Source organism: Canis lupus, chromosome 29 (genome assembly GCF_003254725.2).
Source record: "Canis lupus dingo isolate Sandy chromosome 29, ASM325472v2, whole genome shotgun sequence".
Lineage (NCBI taxonomy): Eukaryota > Metazoa > Chordata > Mammalia > Carnivora > Canidae > Canis > Canis lupus.
The window spans coordinates 12,016,687-12,034,905 of NC_064271.1; the positions used below are offsets into that span (position 1 = coordinate 12,016,687).

General features: G+C 37.6%; 1 protein-coding gene across 13 annotated transcripts in view; it reads right to left on the reverse strand.

Moving 5' to 3' along the window:
• Positions 1-18,219, reverse strand: part of ASPH (aspartate beta-hydroxylase) — a 213,038-nt gene that overhangs the window by 21,691 nt on the left and 173,128 nt on the right. For all 13 annotated transcript variants that reach the window (XM_035708219.2, XM_049103940.1, XM_035708218.2 and 10 more), the window contains one exon: positions 311-446. In XM_035708219.2, the coding sequence (XP_035564112.2) occupies positions 311-446 (136 nt within the window). The remainder of the gene's footprint in view (positions 1-310; positions 447-18,219) is intronic.

Consider the following 18,219-nt stretch of genomic DNA (forward strand, 5'->3'; position numbering starts at 1 on the left):
CCTACACAGTAGGGTTACTCTTTGTAATGTAACATTAAATGGAGAAAGATCAGGAAAACCAAAATATTATTTATATATATTTATCCATATACACACGTGAGTATACCTACATACATATACACACACATATTTACATGCACATATGCACAGAAATAATTGTTCATATACAGTTTTAAGAAACAATATTTTTTTCTGGGCAGTTTCCTTTAAGTTGGGGAATTCCAGCTCTGGGAAATAACTTGACAAGATTCGAGCCTTCTTCCCCTCAGGTCATTGGCTGCAGAGAACAATCTAGAAGTTGGGAGCTCACCTTGCTGCCACAGCGTAAACTGGCTCCAGTCACCTTTCTCCCTCAGGTTTTCGTCTTCGGGCAGGAAGAGGCCTTTGGCTTTATCCATCACTGCAAGGCCTTCATCACGGATTAACTTCCAGTTTCTTTCTAAGGACTAGAGGGAAGATTCTGGTTTTACTGGGTTGAAAATATGCCTGGTTGTCATTATAATGACTCTCAGTTTTTTGTTTATTTGATTCATAAAGTAATGAAATCTGTGCGCTCATCTAGATTGCTTATTTCAATTTCCTCAGGGACTTCCAGTCAAGGGTTTAAAAAAAGCTTACTATTATTTTTGAGAACTAAATGCCTTTCAGCATAAAAATGTCAATAATTCCTCAGAGAACAATCCCCTCCAAAAATTACTTTTACATTTGCCTAAAGGTTGTTTGTTGGTTTTTTAAATAATCACAAGTGAAGAAGAGTACTGCTCCTGTTGTACATGAGCATCAGTACATGAGCACACTACAGTGTGCTCCACACGACACCCTGGCATCCAAGCTAAAACACAAATCACAGACCTCATTTCATCTTTCAACAGAAACGGCAATTTCATGAAGATGCCATTCAACCTGGTAAATTTTAATTACATTTCCAAGACATCAGAAACGTGTCTATTGGAACATCTGATGAATTATAAAGTTAACAGCAAAACAAAGCAAATAAATGCCCTAGGGCTTAGAATTCAGCCAAAAAAAAATATTTCTGACTTCTCATTTACCAGGGTGCTTTAGGCCCTGTCAGAAAGTGGGCTCAAGACCATCAGAGCCTTGGAGTGGCCAGGCAGATGCTGCTAGGCGTGTGGAAGGAACATTCTGGAGCTCTCAGCTCTAGGTGATCCTCACCAACATACTGTGATGCTGATGAGGGTGGGAGCAGAGAGGAAAGTAGGCCAGGGTGAGCTGGTGGTGGAGTGGCAAACCCAGAGGAACTACTCCTAGGAAAAAAAAAAGAATAAAAACTGCTTTCCTACTGTATGATTAGACTAATTGTACCGATAAACCAGGATTTTGAAACGCAAATAATGCCAAACATTTTTAGGTTAAATGAGAGATGGATGGAGTAGTATATGGAGTATATGGAGTAGTATATGGAGTATATGGAGATGGAGAGTATATGGAGAGAGAGGGACACAATACCTGATTTCAAGAGTCAGAGCTCAAGAGCATGGAACTAGAATTAATTAGTTACAAATAAAAAGAAGGATTCTGACACGCAAAAAAATGATAACAACAATTAGTGCTCCCTCAAAATGGATTAATAGGCCTTGTAAAACATGGTTCTCTATCTTTTGAATTAATCAAGCAAAACTGGTTGACCCATTATTGGATAGAGTAAAGCATGAGATAACGTGCAATGTGTTTTTACCAACCCATCTTTATGAATTCATGATTCCATGGAGGAAAAGGGCTAAGGAGCCAGGAAGACTGCATAGGTGGAGAGCTCCAAGGGACAGATGCCCTCAGAGATTTGTGTGAAAACATGGTGCCAACTTCAGCTCTTCCCCAGGAACATCTTTCATATTATATGACAATATTAGGTTTATTAAGATATTCTAGGCAAGACATAGATTTTCAGATTAGATACTGATTTTCTACTTCTTCTTTTCCCCTCTCATTTCTTTGTGTCTACTGGTTTATTTCTTTTTAAAATGCCAGCTTCACTGAGGTTATGATTGACAAAATTGTAAGATATTTAGAAGTGTACATCACGGCAATTTCATACACATATACATTGTGAAAAGATTTCCACCATCTGGTTAATTAACACATTCGTCACCTCACAAATTTATCTTTCATTTTTTAATGTTTTAATTTTTCCTGTTGAGAACATTAAGTTCTACTCTCTTGGCACATTTTAATTATACAATAAAGCGTTAACTATAGTCACCATGCTAAACACTAAATCCTCAGACCTCATTCATCTTATAGATGAAAGTTTATACCTTTTACCAACCTCTCCCTATTTCTTTTATTCCTCCACTCCACCCTGGCCTTGGCAACCACTTTTCTGCTCTGTTTCTATGAGTTTGACTTTCTTTCTTTCTTTTTTTTATTTTTTTAAATTTAGATTCCACATGTAAGTGATACCATACAGTGTTTGTCTCTCTGTGACTGGCTTACCTCACTTAGCATAATGCACTCAAGGTCCACCATGTTGTTGCAAATGGCAGGATTTCCTTCTTTCTCAGATGAATCATATTCCAGTGTGTGTATGAGTGTATTTATATATATCTTTATCCATCTACCTACTGATGGACATTTTGGTTGTCTCTATGTCTTATTGTGGACAATGATGCGATGAACACGAGAATGAAGATATCTCTTCAATAGCTCATTTTCATGGTCTTTGGATATATCCCAGAAGTGGGATTGCTGGGTCATGTGGTTGTTCTATATTTTTAATTTTTTGAGGAAACTCCATATTGTTTTCCATAGTGGCTAGGCCAATGTCCTGATTTTATACAGCTATTTCTGTGAGACCTCTCTATTGATTTGTGTCAATCCACAGCTACTGCTACCACCACACTGATTTATGCTGGTCTTGGTCATCAGTAATTTCAATATTACTTCATCCCAAGTAGGTAATTCATAAATAGCAAGTCAAAGGCAGAATTCCAATAAAAAAAAATACTCAAAAGCCCTCACGTTGGCAGGTCCCCTGAGTGACAGAATATGATGGTTTTTTCAAGAATCCCAAGAGTATGAAAAAGAAAAAAATGCACTCCATGTATTCACATCTTCTCAAATGTACCTAAATCACCAACACTCCTTGCGGCTATTGTAATTTGTTCAAGTTGATAGATAAATCTAGCAGATTCTTGTTAAGTTGTCTCACAGATGAGGGGAGAATTACCTTTCTAACACATGAAATTACTTTTCGAATGAGGTTACTGGAGCCTTACACAGCAGGCTCTTCCCTTCTTCTCTCCTGGTATTTTAGAAATTTCTTTCATTTCTTTTGAAAGCTGATATTAGGAGCACCTTTGCACAGAGCTGATCTTTTGTTAGGAAAACAGGGTACAAAGCCCTAAGGAAAATGTTAAAGTGATTGCATCACTAAATAAGGTTTTAAAAATTCTTTTTAGGGGCAGGTTTTTACCAAAGTAATGAGTGCAGTTGGGTTTGTTTGTTTGTTTTTTTTTTTTTTTTTCAACTTTGGAAAGATACAGCATGGTCTCTTTTATGGGCATCAGGAAGGAATCTGGGATGGGACCTGGGAATTTTATTTTTAAGCATGAACCAAGGAACCACATTGTATAAAATTCACATGATCACAGGGAATTAAACACCAAACCTATTATACAGGGTATGTGCATGTTTGAGAAAGAGGAGAGAGAGGGAGAGAGAGAGAAGGAGAGAGAAAAGGAGGGAGGGAAAGGATATGAATCTTCTCTATAGTAACACCACTCAGATGTTTGGGATGGCAAAAAAATTCCATTTCTTAGTAAATTCCAACAGGAACTTGAAGGCTCACACAGAGCAGATCATGCCTACCTTTTTAAAGGTCTCATCTAAAATATTAACTCTTTGACCCTAAATACACCCATTTCATAAAACTGAATAAAAGAAACTGATAGGGTTGGTATTTGAAATGACTGCCCGGGAGACAACAGCTTCTAATTCACATTTCTCTTTGTCGCAGCACAGATTTGAGAGCACAGAGATTTGATTGTTTATACAGTGCCACATGGCTTCGTAAACCTATCATGAGCACTTGCCTTTTATTGAACCTCAGCTATATTTGGCACTTTTGTTATCTCTAAGTGGAGTACCCAGCTTCAAGCCTCATTAATCCCACAACACACTACGGTTCTCTTTAATGCAGACCCTCTCCAAGCAGTTGATGTCCTCACTTCCCAGATATTTGGTTCATTCACTTGGATTACCAACAGCAGCTTTTCTCTTCAACATCAAAATAGATTAAGTCCATTTTTAAAGTCTTCTCCTAAAATGGATTTCTTGCAGAAAAGTCTTGAGAAGAGCTAGCTAAAGCTAAATTAATTCTTACAGTTAAATAGTTAAATTGCCCTTTCTATTTTCACTCAATTAAAAGTACATATTTTTAAAAGTCAAATAATACTACAGGTCTTATGATAAAAGCAGCTGTCTCTCACTCAAGTCTTCCCCCATCCTGAGTCCAACCCCGTTAATTCCTTTGAACACCTCTTCTGCTATTTACTTGCTTCTATATAAATACTATGTTTATACTGTTATTTCTTGATTTATTCATTTCAGACATTATCACTCATTTTTCTCCTAGGGAAGGTAACAAGTTAATAATGTGATGTCTTCTTTGCCCTCTCCTCAATCTAGCAACAGTTAATTTCACAAATCTTTCATACATCTGGGTAAATTCACATTCGGGTTTTATAACATCATGACAATGAGGTATCATTTGCCCTTGAGTCATACTGTGATGATTATCCTTCATCCCACGTTTCTGCCCTCTTTTCTTTGGCTTCATTTTCTAATGCACTTAACACTGTTTCTCCTTCATAGCACTTAAAGAGTGATACAAAATCTCTTGATACTATTCTGCCCCTTGCCAAAAACATCAGAGAAGCCACAACTTTCTTTCTTTTTCTGAAGATAACCCTGCAGTAGCCACCTGCCTTGCTTTGATCTGGACGTGCTGGGCAAGCATCATCAGGGAACTTTCCTTGGCTTTTGGCCTATGGTTATCTTCCTAATTACTGCATTCTAGTTGTTCCCAAGAAAGGACACAGCACAGGTAACACTAAATTTCTGAAAATATCTGAAGCTGTATTTCTACCTGACTGAAGGCTTGCCTGTTTATACAATTTGAGGTAGTAAATAACTTTCTCCTGAGAATTTTGAGAACAATGCCATTTTATATTATAACTTTTAGTGTTGCTGTTGGGAGATCTGACCTTTAGATTCCTTTTTTTTGGTCCCTGAGAAAACTTTATAGAAATCAGTAGTGTAGTGGGTATGGAGCTGGACTGCCTGGTTTGGAAATGTCTCTCCCACTTACCAGCTATGTGATATTGGGCAATTTACTTATCCACTGTGCCTTAGGTTCCTCATTTATAAAGAGCGTGAACTACTACAATTTTCCTCAAGAGCCTCTAAGATTAAATGTGCCCAAAGTACCTCTGTTCTGTGTAAGTACAGGTATGATGGTAATGATGAGGATTTTAAAATCTTCTATTTCTGGCTTCCTGAAATTTCCTGAAAGCTCGTTACTTACTGGTCCCTTCAATATGGAAACTCATTTTTTTTCAATTGGAGACTATCCAGTCTTATTTCTTTAGTAATTTCTTCTCCATTCCTTCCCTATTCTTTCTGGAACTTCTTTTGTTTGTTATGTTGAGCACGTTAAAGTGAGCCTCTAGTTTTCCTAACTTCTCTATTTTCAATCTTTTTTGTTTTACCCTTCTGAGAGATTTTCTTGACTTAGCTTCTAATGATGCTACGAAATTCTTACTTTTGCAAGTCATATTTTACGTATTTCTGAGAGAGCCCAATTTGGGTCTTTTTCCCTTCCACATTATCCAATCCACATTATCGTGGCTATACTGTTTTCTTACTGCCCTGAGTTATCTTAGAAATACTATTTCTTTTGGCATTTGCTCCTCACAGTTTCTGTTTCCCCTTACTATATTCTTTGTTCAGTTCTTTATTTTCTTTCACATTGAGGGGTCTCTCCCATGTTAGACAGACCTCGGCTGTGAGTCCTACAGGACTGATACAGTGTTCGGAGCTGTGTGAAAGGGGAAGGCACATGGTTGACAGGCCTCCCGGTTGGGTGCATCATCAAGCCAGTTTCTTCACTGGGCATCTGCAATGTAGGGAGAGCAGCCTATCCTCTGAGGCCATGCAGTTGCTGCAGTACCAGGTACCTTCAATGCCTTCTCTTTGGAAGCCCCTCCACAATCACTTCCATGGCTTTCACCTTTCTTGGGATGGCCAAGTCACATTCTACTCCCCTATTATGTTTTCAAAAGACAAACAAAAACATCTGTTTCATCTGTTCTTGTCTCTCTCTTGCCTTATTTTTTTTAAATTTGTAAATGTACATTTTTATTGTCATTTAAGTGAAGTTTTTCTTTTCTACTGTCATTTTTTCTTCTTAAAATTCTTTTATTATCATTTAAGTGAGATTTCATGTGGGAGATACTAAATGTATTGCTCAATTCTCCTTAATCATTCTTCACCCATATTTTCTATACATCTGGAACAGGTGGTTCTTATTTATTCCCCCCCCCCCCTTTTTTTTTCTTGTAGACTAGAAGGATCTTCTAGTAAAACTGAGAAAACAAAATCCTATTAGCCTGCAAAACCTCTTAGTAATCCCTGGGATGCATCTTCAAAACTTCACCAAATTCAAAGTGATGCCATTTTACACAACAGAGATAGGCAGCAGAGAGAAGAAAAGAGTTCTCAGCAACATATTTCATATTTTATTTTAATATTTATTTATTTATTTAATTTTTAAAGATTGTATTTATTTGTTCATGAGACACAGAGAGAGAGGCAGAGGCACAGACAGAGGGAGAAGCAGGCTCTCCGCAGGAAGCCCAATGTGGGACCCAACCCTGGAACTCTGCGATCATACCCTGAATCAAAGGCAGCCCCTCAACCACTCAGCCACCCAGGCATCCCAACATAGTTCACATTTTAAATCAAGCCTTGCTATTCCACATATTGATTTATTGTCACGCTAATTTCTTCTCACTTGGCCTACATACTTCCTTTGCATCATTTGGTTGGTATGCCCCTAATTCCATGATGTGGTCAGATGATGACAAAATTGATTATGATCCTTGAAGCCTGACATAAGATCACTTTTAATTTTGTCCTAGTCAAGCATTATTCATCTAACTGAGCTTTAAATATTTTCTTCTATGTAGGAAAATAGAACTGTTCAGAGAAATGTTTTTGCTAAGGCAGTAAGTAAACATTGCAGACTGCTAAGTAATGGGAGTTTCTTCACGAATGGTGTTAGTTTGTGGAGGTTGCCATAATATATAAATACCACAGACTGGGTGACTTAAACAATCTAAATCTACTGTCTTACAGGTTTGGAGGCTGGAAGGCCAAGATCAAGGTGTTGGCAAGTTTGGTTTCTTTTGAGCTCACTCCCTGCCTAGCAGATCTAGCTGTGTCCTCACATGGTCTTTCTTCCACGTGAGCACACATCCCCTCCATGTGTCCAAATTTCCCTTTTCCCATCAGGACACTAGTTATATTGGATTAGGGCCCACCCCAGTGGCCTCATTTTAATTTAGCTACCTCTTTAATGACCCTATCTCTAAATAGTAACATTCTGAGGTATTGGAGGGTTAGTGCTTCAAAATATGAATTTGGGGGGACACAATCAACACATAACATAAAGGTACATTCAAGTTAGAACTAGTTGCAGCTAGGAGGGAAAATAGCAGATGGAAGGGGATCATGAGTAAATTCACATCAACATGGAAAATAGTACATTTACGAACAAAATAAAACATAGTCATGGAAACAGGCAGGAAGAATTATGCTTGTAACATGTGGACAAAACATGTGATAAGAACTCCTAGTGATCAGATTAATATAAATAAGAGTAGGTACGTAATTGCCTATAGAGTAGGTACGTAACTGCCTATGATTAGCTGTTAAGAAAAAGGGAAGCGATGGGACACCTGAGTGGCTCAGTGGTTGAGTGGTCTGCCTTTGGCTCAGGTAGTGATCCCAGGGTCCTGAGATTGAGTCCTGCAATGGGCTCCCCACAGGGAGCCTATTTCTCCCTGTGCCTATGTCTCTGTGCTTCTCTCTGTGACTCTCAGGAATAAATAAATAAAATCTTAAAAAAAAAAAAAAAAAAAGAAAAAAAGGGAAGGGAGAAAATAGATATTGGCAATTGAGAAGTCCCAGAGGTGTGTATATACCTTGCAAGATTCTAACTCTAAATCCAGAGAAGGCATGTGGCCAAAGACTATTTTAGGTAAAGTTTCTATGTTAAATTGGAGTTAGAATGAACTGGTAGCAGTGGTGCATTAGTACAATATATACCAAATTCCATATAATTGGCTGCAAACATGTTAATTATTACCTGGGAATTCTGTATCTAATTTTTTGAGATATAAAATCAGCTTAAATCCTAGCCAAGACATGCCTATACTTTATACCATGATAATGAAACTTGGATAGCATATCCTAGATAAGACAAGAGTAGTGTACTCTGCCTTAGAGGGTAGAGGGCATCCCCCTGAGTGCTGAGCTGAAGCTATGAATCACAGCAAATGCCACAGTGAGTGCGATGCTCTCACAGCAAACTCTCTTTGCAATAATTTCAACAAAATCTCTGGGGAAATTAGTAGCATTAAAAAAGCAATCTCTTTCTGGTACTGATGCATTTTAATCAGATTTCCTGTTTTTCCGAGTTTGAATATAAAGATAAAAGAAAATATCTGACATTTCTCATTGTGGAAATAAAGACCAACTGAACGAGAAAAACAAAAGGCTATTTATTCATATAGCAAGGGAGCCAGCCACCATGACCTGTGCTTTGGTGAAGAAGTGGGAAAGTTTAAAGGTGAAAAAAGGAAAGGCTTCGGGGTACCCTGAGCGGAGGCTGTTAGCAGGTAACTAGAAGTGAGCATCCTATATGACTGGTTAGGAGAGAGTATCTGGCTTTCTCGGATATGTCCTAAGTTGGAGGCAGGGGCAAGCATTAAGGAAGCTGTCAGTTATTAATCAAGTCCTGGACATTTAGGGCAATTGTTACAGAAATTATTCTTTAGCTTCCTGGATTGTCACTAGAGATTGCTACCTGGCCAATCTGGCTTCCTGAAAGTCTGGTTTACAGGAGGCTGCCTTCCTGGGTTATTTAGAAAAGGAGGCAGTTTCCTAGGCAGTTTGCTGCAGGCTGTGGGTCAAGGTTCTAGTTTTATATGTGGTCTAGTTTATATGTGGGCAGTGTGGACACTGTCCATTTGTACTTTAAGTCTCTCATTATCCTTACTGAAGAAAAAGGTTAAGATAAGGTACCCTGCACCAAGGCAAGGGAACTGGATTTAGCTCTTCCTAGAAAGTGGCAGAGAAAGGGTATTTTCTACCAGGATAAAGGAGAAAAGATAGTCCAGGTTGCCAAGGAAAACATCTAGCCTGAGGACTTCAGGAAGCAAATGAGACTCCTATTCCTTATGCCCTAGGCCAGACTGGCAGGCTTGTGGACCAACATTCTTGGTCAGAGGCAGTTAAAAGAGGAGGCGAAGTATCACCACCCTTCTCCACTCTGCCTACAGGGACCAGTGCACTGAGCAAGCAAAAACCTCCAAGTCCCTACCATCAGCAAAAACCCTAAGGGTCTGACGGGGAAGCTTTCTGTGCATATAATCAATACATTTCTTGATAAACAGATTATCTATATGTGCATAGGCATATTTAAGACATCAACCCATGTGGATGTTACTGACATATAGATTATGACCTATAGGTTTCAAAATTTTAGAACAGCAAACAGATACAGTTCACAATTTTTCTGAAATATTAAACACTGTACTGTGAATTCCCAAAGAGAATCACAGATAAAGATAATTTTTAGACTTTTTTTTTTTCATTGACCAATACTGAAAACTCACCAATCTCACTCTGAGAAAGAAAAAAATCATTTAGTTTGAAGTAATTCAAAGAATAGAATATATTTTATTCTTTCGCTGTGTTGCTGTAACTGGTATCATATGCCATCCTAGAAACTTGGCCGAGTGTTGATTCCTGTTAAGGGCTCAACGCAAATAGGAACATCCATGATGGCAGATTTTCACTGTATTGTGTTTTGTTTCATTTTTGTGCCTCACTAAAACCTTGCAGTAGAGAAGAAACTGAGGTAATTATCTTGAATTTAGAGATAAAGAAGCTGAGGCTCAGAGGGTGAAATGACCTTCCCCAGGGGTCAAAACTGAGAACCAAACTAATGCTTCCAACTGCTGAGCCCTTTAAAGTGTACAGTTAGAGTGCACTTTAAGTTATATCACCATCCAATTTCCTGGATTCTCTGGACTCCTACTGCCATTTGGTTGTTATGTTTTGTGAAAGTGTCTTTAGAGTCCCAAAAGTTTAAGGTTTGATTTAGAAAAATAGGATTAAACTATTATGTTAATCTTAAGGAACTGCTTTTAGCACTTCTTTATAGTATGGTACTTACTTTCATAGAAAATTGCTAATCTGCTTAATTTACAGCTTAATTCCACAGTAAATCTGACATTTTTGCTTCTTTCTTAATCCTTTTCATTTCAAAAGCAGTTCAGTGGAAACATTCAAATATTTAATCACATAGATAGAAAATATTGAACAGATAGAAATGTTGAACCACTGATGTATTACTGTGTAAGTCTTTTTTTTGTCAAGTTGACATTATTCATACAGAATGGATTTCTTAATTAAAAGCCACAGTCTGAAGGAAAATGACAGAGTATCACTTTAATCAATCATTCTTATGCACTGTGTCATGCCATCAGAAAAATATTACTGGGCACTCCTCCAACTAATACAAGTACAATATGAGGAAGGGGAAACTCACTTGTGATGCTATTCATTTGTATCAGAGCAGCTGCTCTGAAAAACTCAGAAAAAGGATGCAAGAGGGCAGCCTGGGTGGCTCAGCAGTTTAGCTGATCAGTTTAGCTGATCACTTTAGCCCAGGGCGTGATCCTGGAGACCTAGGATAGAGTCCCATGTCAGGCTCCCTGCATGAAGCCTGCTTCTCCCTCTGCCTGTGTCTCTGCCTCTCTCTCTCTTTTTCTCTTTGTGTCTTTCATAAATAAATAAATAAATGAATGAATGAATGAATGAATAAATAAATAAATAAATAAATAAAATCAATCTTAAAAAAAAAAAAAAGGATGCAAGAGTTTTCCTTTTGCCCGTGATGAATGCAAAGACGTATCAGGAAACACAAATAGAAAAGGTGTATTTAAAACTATATAGTTTTCAGGATCACCTGAGTGGCTTAGTCAGTTAAGCATCTGACTCTTGATATCAGCTCAGGTCATGATCTCAGCGTCCTGGGATTGAGCTGCATGTTGGGCTTTCGGCTTAGCATGGAGTCTGCTTGTCTCTCTCCCTCTGCTCCTTCCCATTTGTGCATGCATGCACACGCTTTCTCTCTCTCAAATACATAAATAAAATCTTAAAAAAAACCCAAACTACAGTTTTTGGTTGCTATTAGCTTGTTGTTGTTTCAATGTTATTACAGTAATTTCTATGCATGCATTGTTTACATCTAAATTAGGCATAGAGTAATGCAGATCAAAAAGCTAATCTCAAAAAGGGAAGAACAAAACTCAATGGAATGGTGGCTTTTCCCTGGCTAGAAGAGATCTTTTCTATTTATAACCTAGCAAAGACTTTAATCCATTTGTTTCAATTTCTATGTTAAATAGCCCCAAAGCACTTATGGCTTTGATATTTGTGATTTGGGCAGCAACCTATTCGCTTTTAGTGAAAATATGCCTAAAAAAGAAAACTCTACTGGAATATTTTTCTCTAATATATTTTTTTTTTCCCATTCAGTTGCCATAGCCTTTACCACCCCTAGTGCACAGAGTTGCTAAACTGCAAACTACACAATGCAGGTGGGGGGTGGCGGACAATTACCACCCAACAAAAGGGAAAAACACAGATGATCCATCTTCACTGAATATCATCCCATGATGTTCAAGAAAATTGCACTCTACTTCTCACTGGAACATACACTGAGAATAATTGAAATGGAAATGTGCTATCCATAGTAGTTAATTGTCATGTGAAGGCCATAATGATCCTAAAAGGATTTTGGCCACAAATGGCAGCTATCTGATCTAGAAGGTTCCTACTTTAAGATGTTAATGATCAATCCATAGTCCGTAATAATTAAAACTATAATTTGAAAATGGAAGGAATCTTGATGTGCAAGTATTTGTCAACTAAATCATCATTAGCCCTGGATTTCCTTACACAGCAGGCTCTCTCTTGTCAGGGTCAGTATTGGCAAATGGTCACCTTGAAATTATTTTTTATTTGAAAGTCATAACTAGACACAATATTAACATTTCTATATAAATGAAGATAGTTAGCAAGTAATTTCAAACACAAGATGTCACCTTCTGAGATTCTATGCTGCTGGGGACCTGTTGATCAATGCCCAGGCCCTGTTTTCTTCTTAAATAGAAGAGAAATTAAAACAGGGAGGGCTGAAATCAAGAAGTCTAGGGAAACAGAATTTTGAAATGAAGACCTTACTGGCAAAAAGGAGAAGGACATGAAACCAAGAGCAGACATTATCAGTAACTCTGAGGTAGAGTGGGCTACAGCAAGGGTAGGGACTTTAAGGACAATGATTTTCATTCAAATCCCAGCCCTGCCAGCATTAAATATGGGACCATGGGGAAATTTCATTTCTCTACTCCTTATTTTACTCATATATAAGTGGGGACAAAACTTGCAGAGTTTTAAAAAGATTAGAGGGGGGTGGGAGTGAATGGGTGACGGGCACTGGGTATTCTGTATGTTAGTAAATTGAACACCAATAAAAAAAAACAAAAAAACAATTAGGGAGAAGTAAAAGAATGAACACAATGTCTTGTACACAGTTGATACTTAATAATTATTTTCTTTATAATAAAGAAGCAGAAGCAAAAGCTAACTTTTAAGAACTATAAGTTCTGTTTGAGATAGAAGGAATGGAAGAAAGAATTAACTCAGAAAAATAGTTTAAGCAGAAAGGACAGATGTTTACCCTTGATGGTCTTTATTTTAATACATTAAAAAGCAAGATAAGAGAATAGGGAAAAGGAAGAGGTGAGAAAGGTAAAGATCTGAAAATTGCAATTTGTCAACATGTATAAAGGATTCAATAAGAAATGAACCCGAGGCTTGTCAAGGAGTAGTGAGGATCCACCTAAATAAGCAGAATTTGTAGTGGGTAACATAAGCACCAATGAGAAGAAGAAATCCCAAATCACTTACAAGCAACATTCCTACTTTAAGAGAACTAATCTGTATTTTTATTGTCTTATGTAACTGATAGCATAGAAACTGAGAAAGCAATTTGTCTCAGTTGATCTCAAACATTCTGTAGATATGCAATGTAATTTCAACTGTGAATTATTAAACAACAGAATTTTACCCATCAAAAAAAATAAATAAATAAATAAAAAGATTAGAAGTATTATACAAAAATGCTCAGTGCATTGATTGTAAACGGGAAGTGTTTCACATACCATAACTGTTATATTATTTCAGTAATACATAATATTTCAAAATTGGCTTTCCAAGTTGTTTTTTAGAAACTAGAAAATATTTTCCTATGAAAAACAAGGTAATTAAAATTACAAAGAGTAATAATTAATACTTATTGAGCACTTCCTATTTACTTACTAAATTTGAACAACCAGGGAACAAATATTATTTCCACAGGTACTCTGCAGATAATGAAATTAAAACACAAAGAAGTGTTGCTCAATGTCACATAGCTAGTAAGGGATGGACCAAAATATCAAAATAAGGCATGTGACCATGAGCCCTATGCTCTGAACTAAACTGTTTCACTATCTTGCCTTACTGGTAGATGATTAAGTTAGGTGTTTTCCATCAACTCTTCAGAAACCTATTTATTTTAAACATACTCGAATTACAATATGCTACCATAGTTTCCTATTTTCGTTAACAGATTTATTGAGCGATAACTCACATAACAAAATTCAGCTTTTTAAAAAATAAGTTCTTTTAAAGATTTTTCTTTATTATTTATTTGAAAGAAAGAGAGAGAAAGCATCAGTGGGGGAAGGGACAGATGGCAAGGGAGTAGCAGACTCCCCACTGAGCAGGGAGCCCAACTCGGGGCTTCATCCCAGGGCTGAAGGCAGGCACGTAAGCACTCAGATGCCCCTCACTCAACTAACTTTTACCATACAGTGGTTTTTAATATATTCACATAGTTGTGCAACCATCAACTTTGTTTTAAAACCTTTTCATCATGCCAAAAGTAACCCCTTACCCACCAGCAGTCACCTCCCTCATCTCATCTCCTTAGTCCCTGGCAATTAACAATCTATTTTCCATCTCCATGCATTTGCCTCATTTGGACAGTTCATGTAAACAGAATGTCTTCTCATTCTCTCTTTTTTTTAAAAAGAATGTATTTATTTTAGAGAGAGAGAGCAAGCACATGCATATATGATTTGGGGGCAGGGAGCAGAGGGAGAGAATCTTCAAGCAGACTCCCCATTGAGTGCAGAGCCCGACCTGGAGATCGATCTCCCAACCCATGAGATCTGAGATCATAATCTGATCTGAAACCAAGAGCCTGACGCTTAACTGACTGAGCCAACCAGGCACCCCTGGATAGTTCATATGAACAGAATCATCTAATAGGTAGTCTCTTATGACTGGTTTCTTTCACTCAGCTTAATAATTTTTAAGGTTTGGGACACCTGGGTGGCTCAGCGATTGAGCACCTGCCTTCAGCCCAGCACATGATCCTGGAGTCCTGGGATCGAGTCCTGCATCGGGCTCCCTGCATGGAGCCTGTTTCTCTCTCTGCCTATGTCTCTGCCTCTCTCTCTTTCTATGTCTCTCATGAATAAATAAATAAAATCTTAAAAAATATATTTTTTAAGGTTCATCCATGTGGTACCATGCATCAGTACTTCATTTCTTTTTTTTTTTTCTTAAATTTTTTTATGATAGTCACGCAGAGAGAGAGAGAGAGAGAGAGAGAGAGAGGCAGAGACACAGGCAGAGGGAGAAGCAGGCTCCATGCACTGGGAGCCTGACGTGGGATTCGATCCCGGGTCTCCAGGATCGCGCCCTGGGCCAAAGGCAGGCGCCAAACCACTGCGCCACCCAGGGATCCCACTTCATTTCTTTTTTATTGCCATTGTGTAGATAGACCACATTTTGTTTACTCATTCATTCATTATTTAGATGGGCATTTAGGTTGCTTCCACTTTTTTGGTGTTACTAATAATGCTATTATGAACAATCATGTACATCTTTTTGGATAAATGTTATATTTCTCTTGGTTATATGCCTAAGAGTGAAATTGCTGGGCCATAACTGTTTAATTTTTTGAGGAACTGCTAAATTGCTTTCCCAAGTGGCTGCATCCCTTGATATTGCCACCAGCAAAGTTTGAGGGCTCCAATTTCTCCATATACTTGCTAACACTTGTTAATATTCATCTTTTTTGTTATAGCCATCCTCACCCTAACCCTAACCCTAACCCTAACCCTAACCCTAACCCTAACCCTAACGCTAACTTTAAATTTCTTTTTTTTTCCAGGTCAGGAGTTTTATTGCTGACATGCAGGAAGAGTCCCCAAGTAGTACAAAAATAGGTCTTTATACAAACTTTTTGGTGACTTTTTGTTTCATTTTGTTTCTTTACAACAGGACCTCTCAGTGTGTGACACCCGGTGAGGACAGGCCCGACCTCCTGTTTGCTTTGCCGCAAGCGTAGGGTCATCCTGTGGTTTTGATCTGCATTTTCCTAATGATAAATAACATTCAGCATCTTTTCATGTGCTTCTCAGCCATTCACAGATCTTCTTTCAATAAATGTCTATTCAAATCTCTTCCCATTTTAAAACTGGGTTGCCTCTATATTGAGGTATCAAAGTTCTTAATATATTCTGGATATAAGTCTTTTGTCAGATAATGACTTGCAAATACTACTTCTCATTCTGTGGATTTTATTTTCACTTGATTGTGTTCTTTGAAACATGAAAGTTTAAAATTGATAACATCTAATTTATATATTTTGCCATTATCACTGTACTTTTGGTGTCATATCTAAAAAAAAAGATTGCCTAACTCAATGTTATAAAGACTCACTTCTGTGTTTTCTTCTATAAGTTTTACAGTCTTATCTCTTACATTTAGGTCTATTTCTGTTTTGAGTTCATTTTCATATTCAGTATGAGCTAACTAATTTTTTGCATATGGATATCCAGTTGTCCCAGCATGATTTGTGAAAAGACAATTCTTTCCCAATTGCATTATCTTGGCACTTGTCAAAAAGCAATTGATCACAAATATATGAGTTTATTTCTGGGCTCTTAGTTCTATTGCACTGATCTTTATGTCTACCTTATGGTACTTCTAAAAATCTGACGTAAGAAAAAAAGAGTGATAAGGAAAAAAAAATGTAATCTCTGTTATGTTTATCCATGCAGTTATCTTTAGTAATGCTCTATTTTCCTTCATGCGCATTTATGTTACCATCTAGTGTTTTCATCTCAATCTGAACAACTGCATTTAGTATTTATTGTAGAGTAGGTCTACTAGCATGAAATTCTCCCAGTTTTTATTTCTCTAGGAATGTCTTAATTTCTCCTTTATTTTTGAGATCATTTTGCTAGGTACAAAACTTTTGGTTGCCACCCTTTTTCTTTCTGTATTTAAATGTCATCCCTCTGCCTTCTGGACTCCATGGTTTCTGAGGAAAAGTTAGCCATTAATCATATTGACGAATCCTTTTCCACAATAAGTCCTCTTTGTAACATCAAAAGACTTTGTTTTTGGCTTTTGAAAGTTTGACTAAGACGTGTCTAGGTATGTTTCTTGAGTTTATTCTACTTGAAGTTCGCTGAGCTTCTTGGATATGTAATGCTTTTCATCTAATTTGCTATGTTTTTGGCCATTATTTCTTCTAATAAATTTTCTGCCACTCTCTTTCTTCTCACCTGAGGACTCTATTATGTATATATGGTCATACTTGCCAGTGTCCCACAGATTGTTGTCTTCACTTTCTTTTCTTTCTGTTCCCTTCACTCTCTTTCCTTTCTGTTCCCTGTTCTTTCTGTATGAATAATTTCAGTCGACCTACCTTCAAGTTTGCTCAGTATTTCTTCTATCAGCTCAAATCTGCTGTGGAGCCTCTTGGGGTGATTTTATATGTCAGATGTTATACTTTGTGGTTTCAGATTTCCCAGTTGGTTCTTTCCTATATTTACACTACTTTAGTAATATCCCCTATTAAGTGAGCTGTCATTGTCATGATCTCCTTTAATTTTTTAGATATGATTTCCTTTGGTTATTTGGACATATTTATAATACTGATTTAAAGTCTTCGTCCAGTAAGTTCAGCCTCTAGGCTCCTCATTAACAGTTTCTATTGACTGTAGTTTCCTATTATATACATATTCTTTTCTGTTTCTTTGTGCGGTATATAATTTTCATTGCGACTAGACATTTTAGATAATGTGGCAACTCTAAAAATCTCAGCTGCTCTCTTCCAGCATTTGTTGTTGTTGCTACTTGTTTGTTTAGCAACTTTCTTGGATTAATTCTATGAAGTCTCTTACAATCTATTGTCATGCATGACGACTAACACCTCTTCTTGGTTAGCTTAATAGTCAGCTAATGCATGGTCACAGATTACCTTAATTGCTTGAACTACTAACTCTTCCCTCCTTTTTTGAGGGGCTCTGTATGAGTTCTGGCATGCTTGCAATGCTCTGGCAGTTTACCACTCTGCTCTAGCCTTCATTTCTTGCCTGTACCAAGCTTCAGAGTCAGCTAAAGGAAAAAGACTGTGGCCCTCCTGGGCATTTCCTGGGCACACACCTCAGAGCATACATGCATTGAAATATACATCCACGGGAATGTGTCAGAGCTTTTCAGAGACCCTCATGGACATCCTGTTCATCAGATTTTCTTTATTATGCACTTTTCTTGTGTGTGTGTGTGGGGGGCAGGTTTTCATTTACCCCAATATTTAAAACACTGCCACTGATTCTTTTGACTGATATCCTGGGACAAAGCATGAGGTCAAATAACAACAGTGTCCTGAGAGTGGGGCTTTCCAAGCAGCACAAGATAGGTCAAATAGGGACAGTGCTCTGGATATAAAACTTGGCAAAAGGTCCCAAACCTAATCATGTTACTTTGATGCCCACC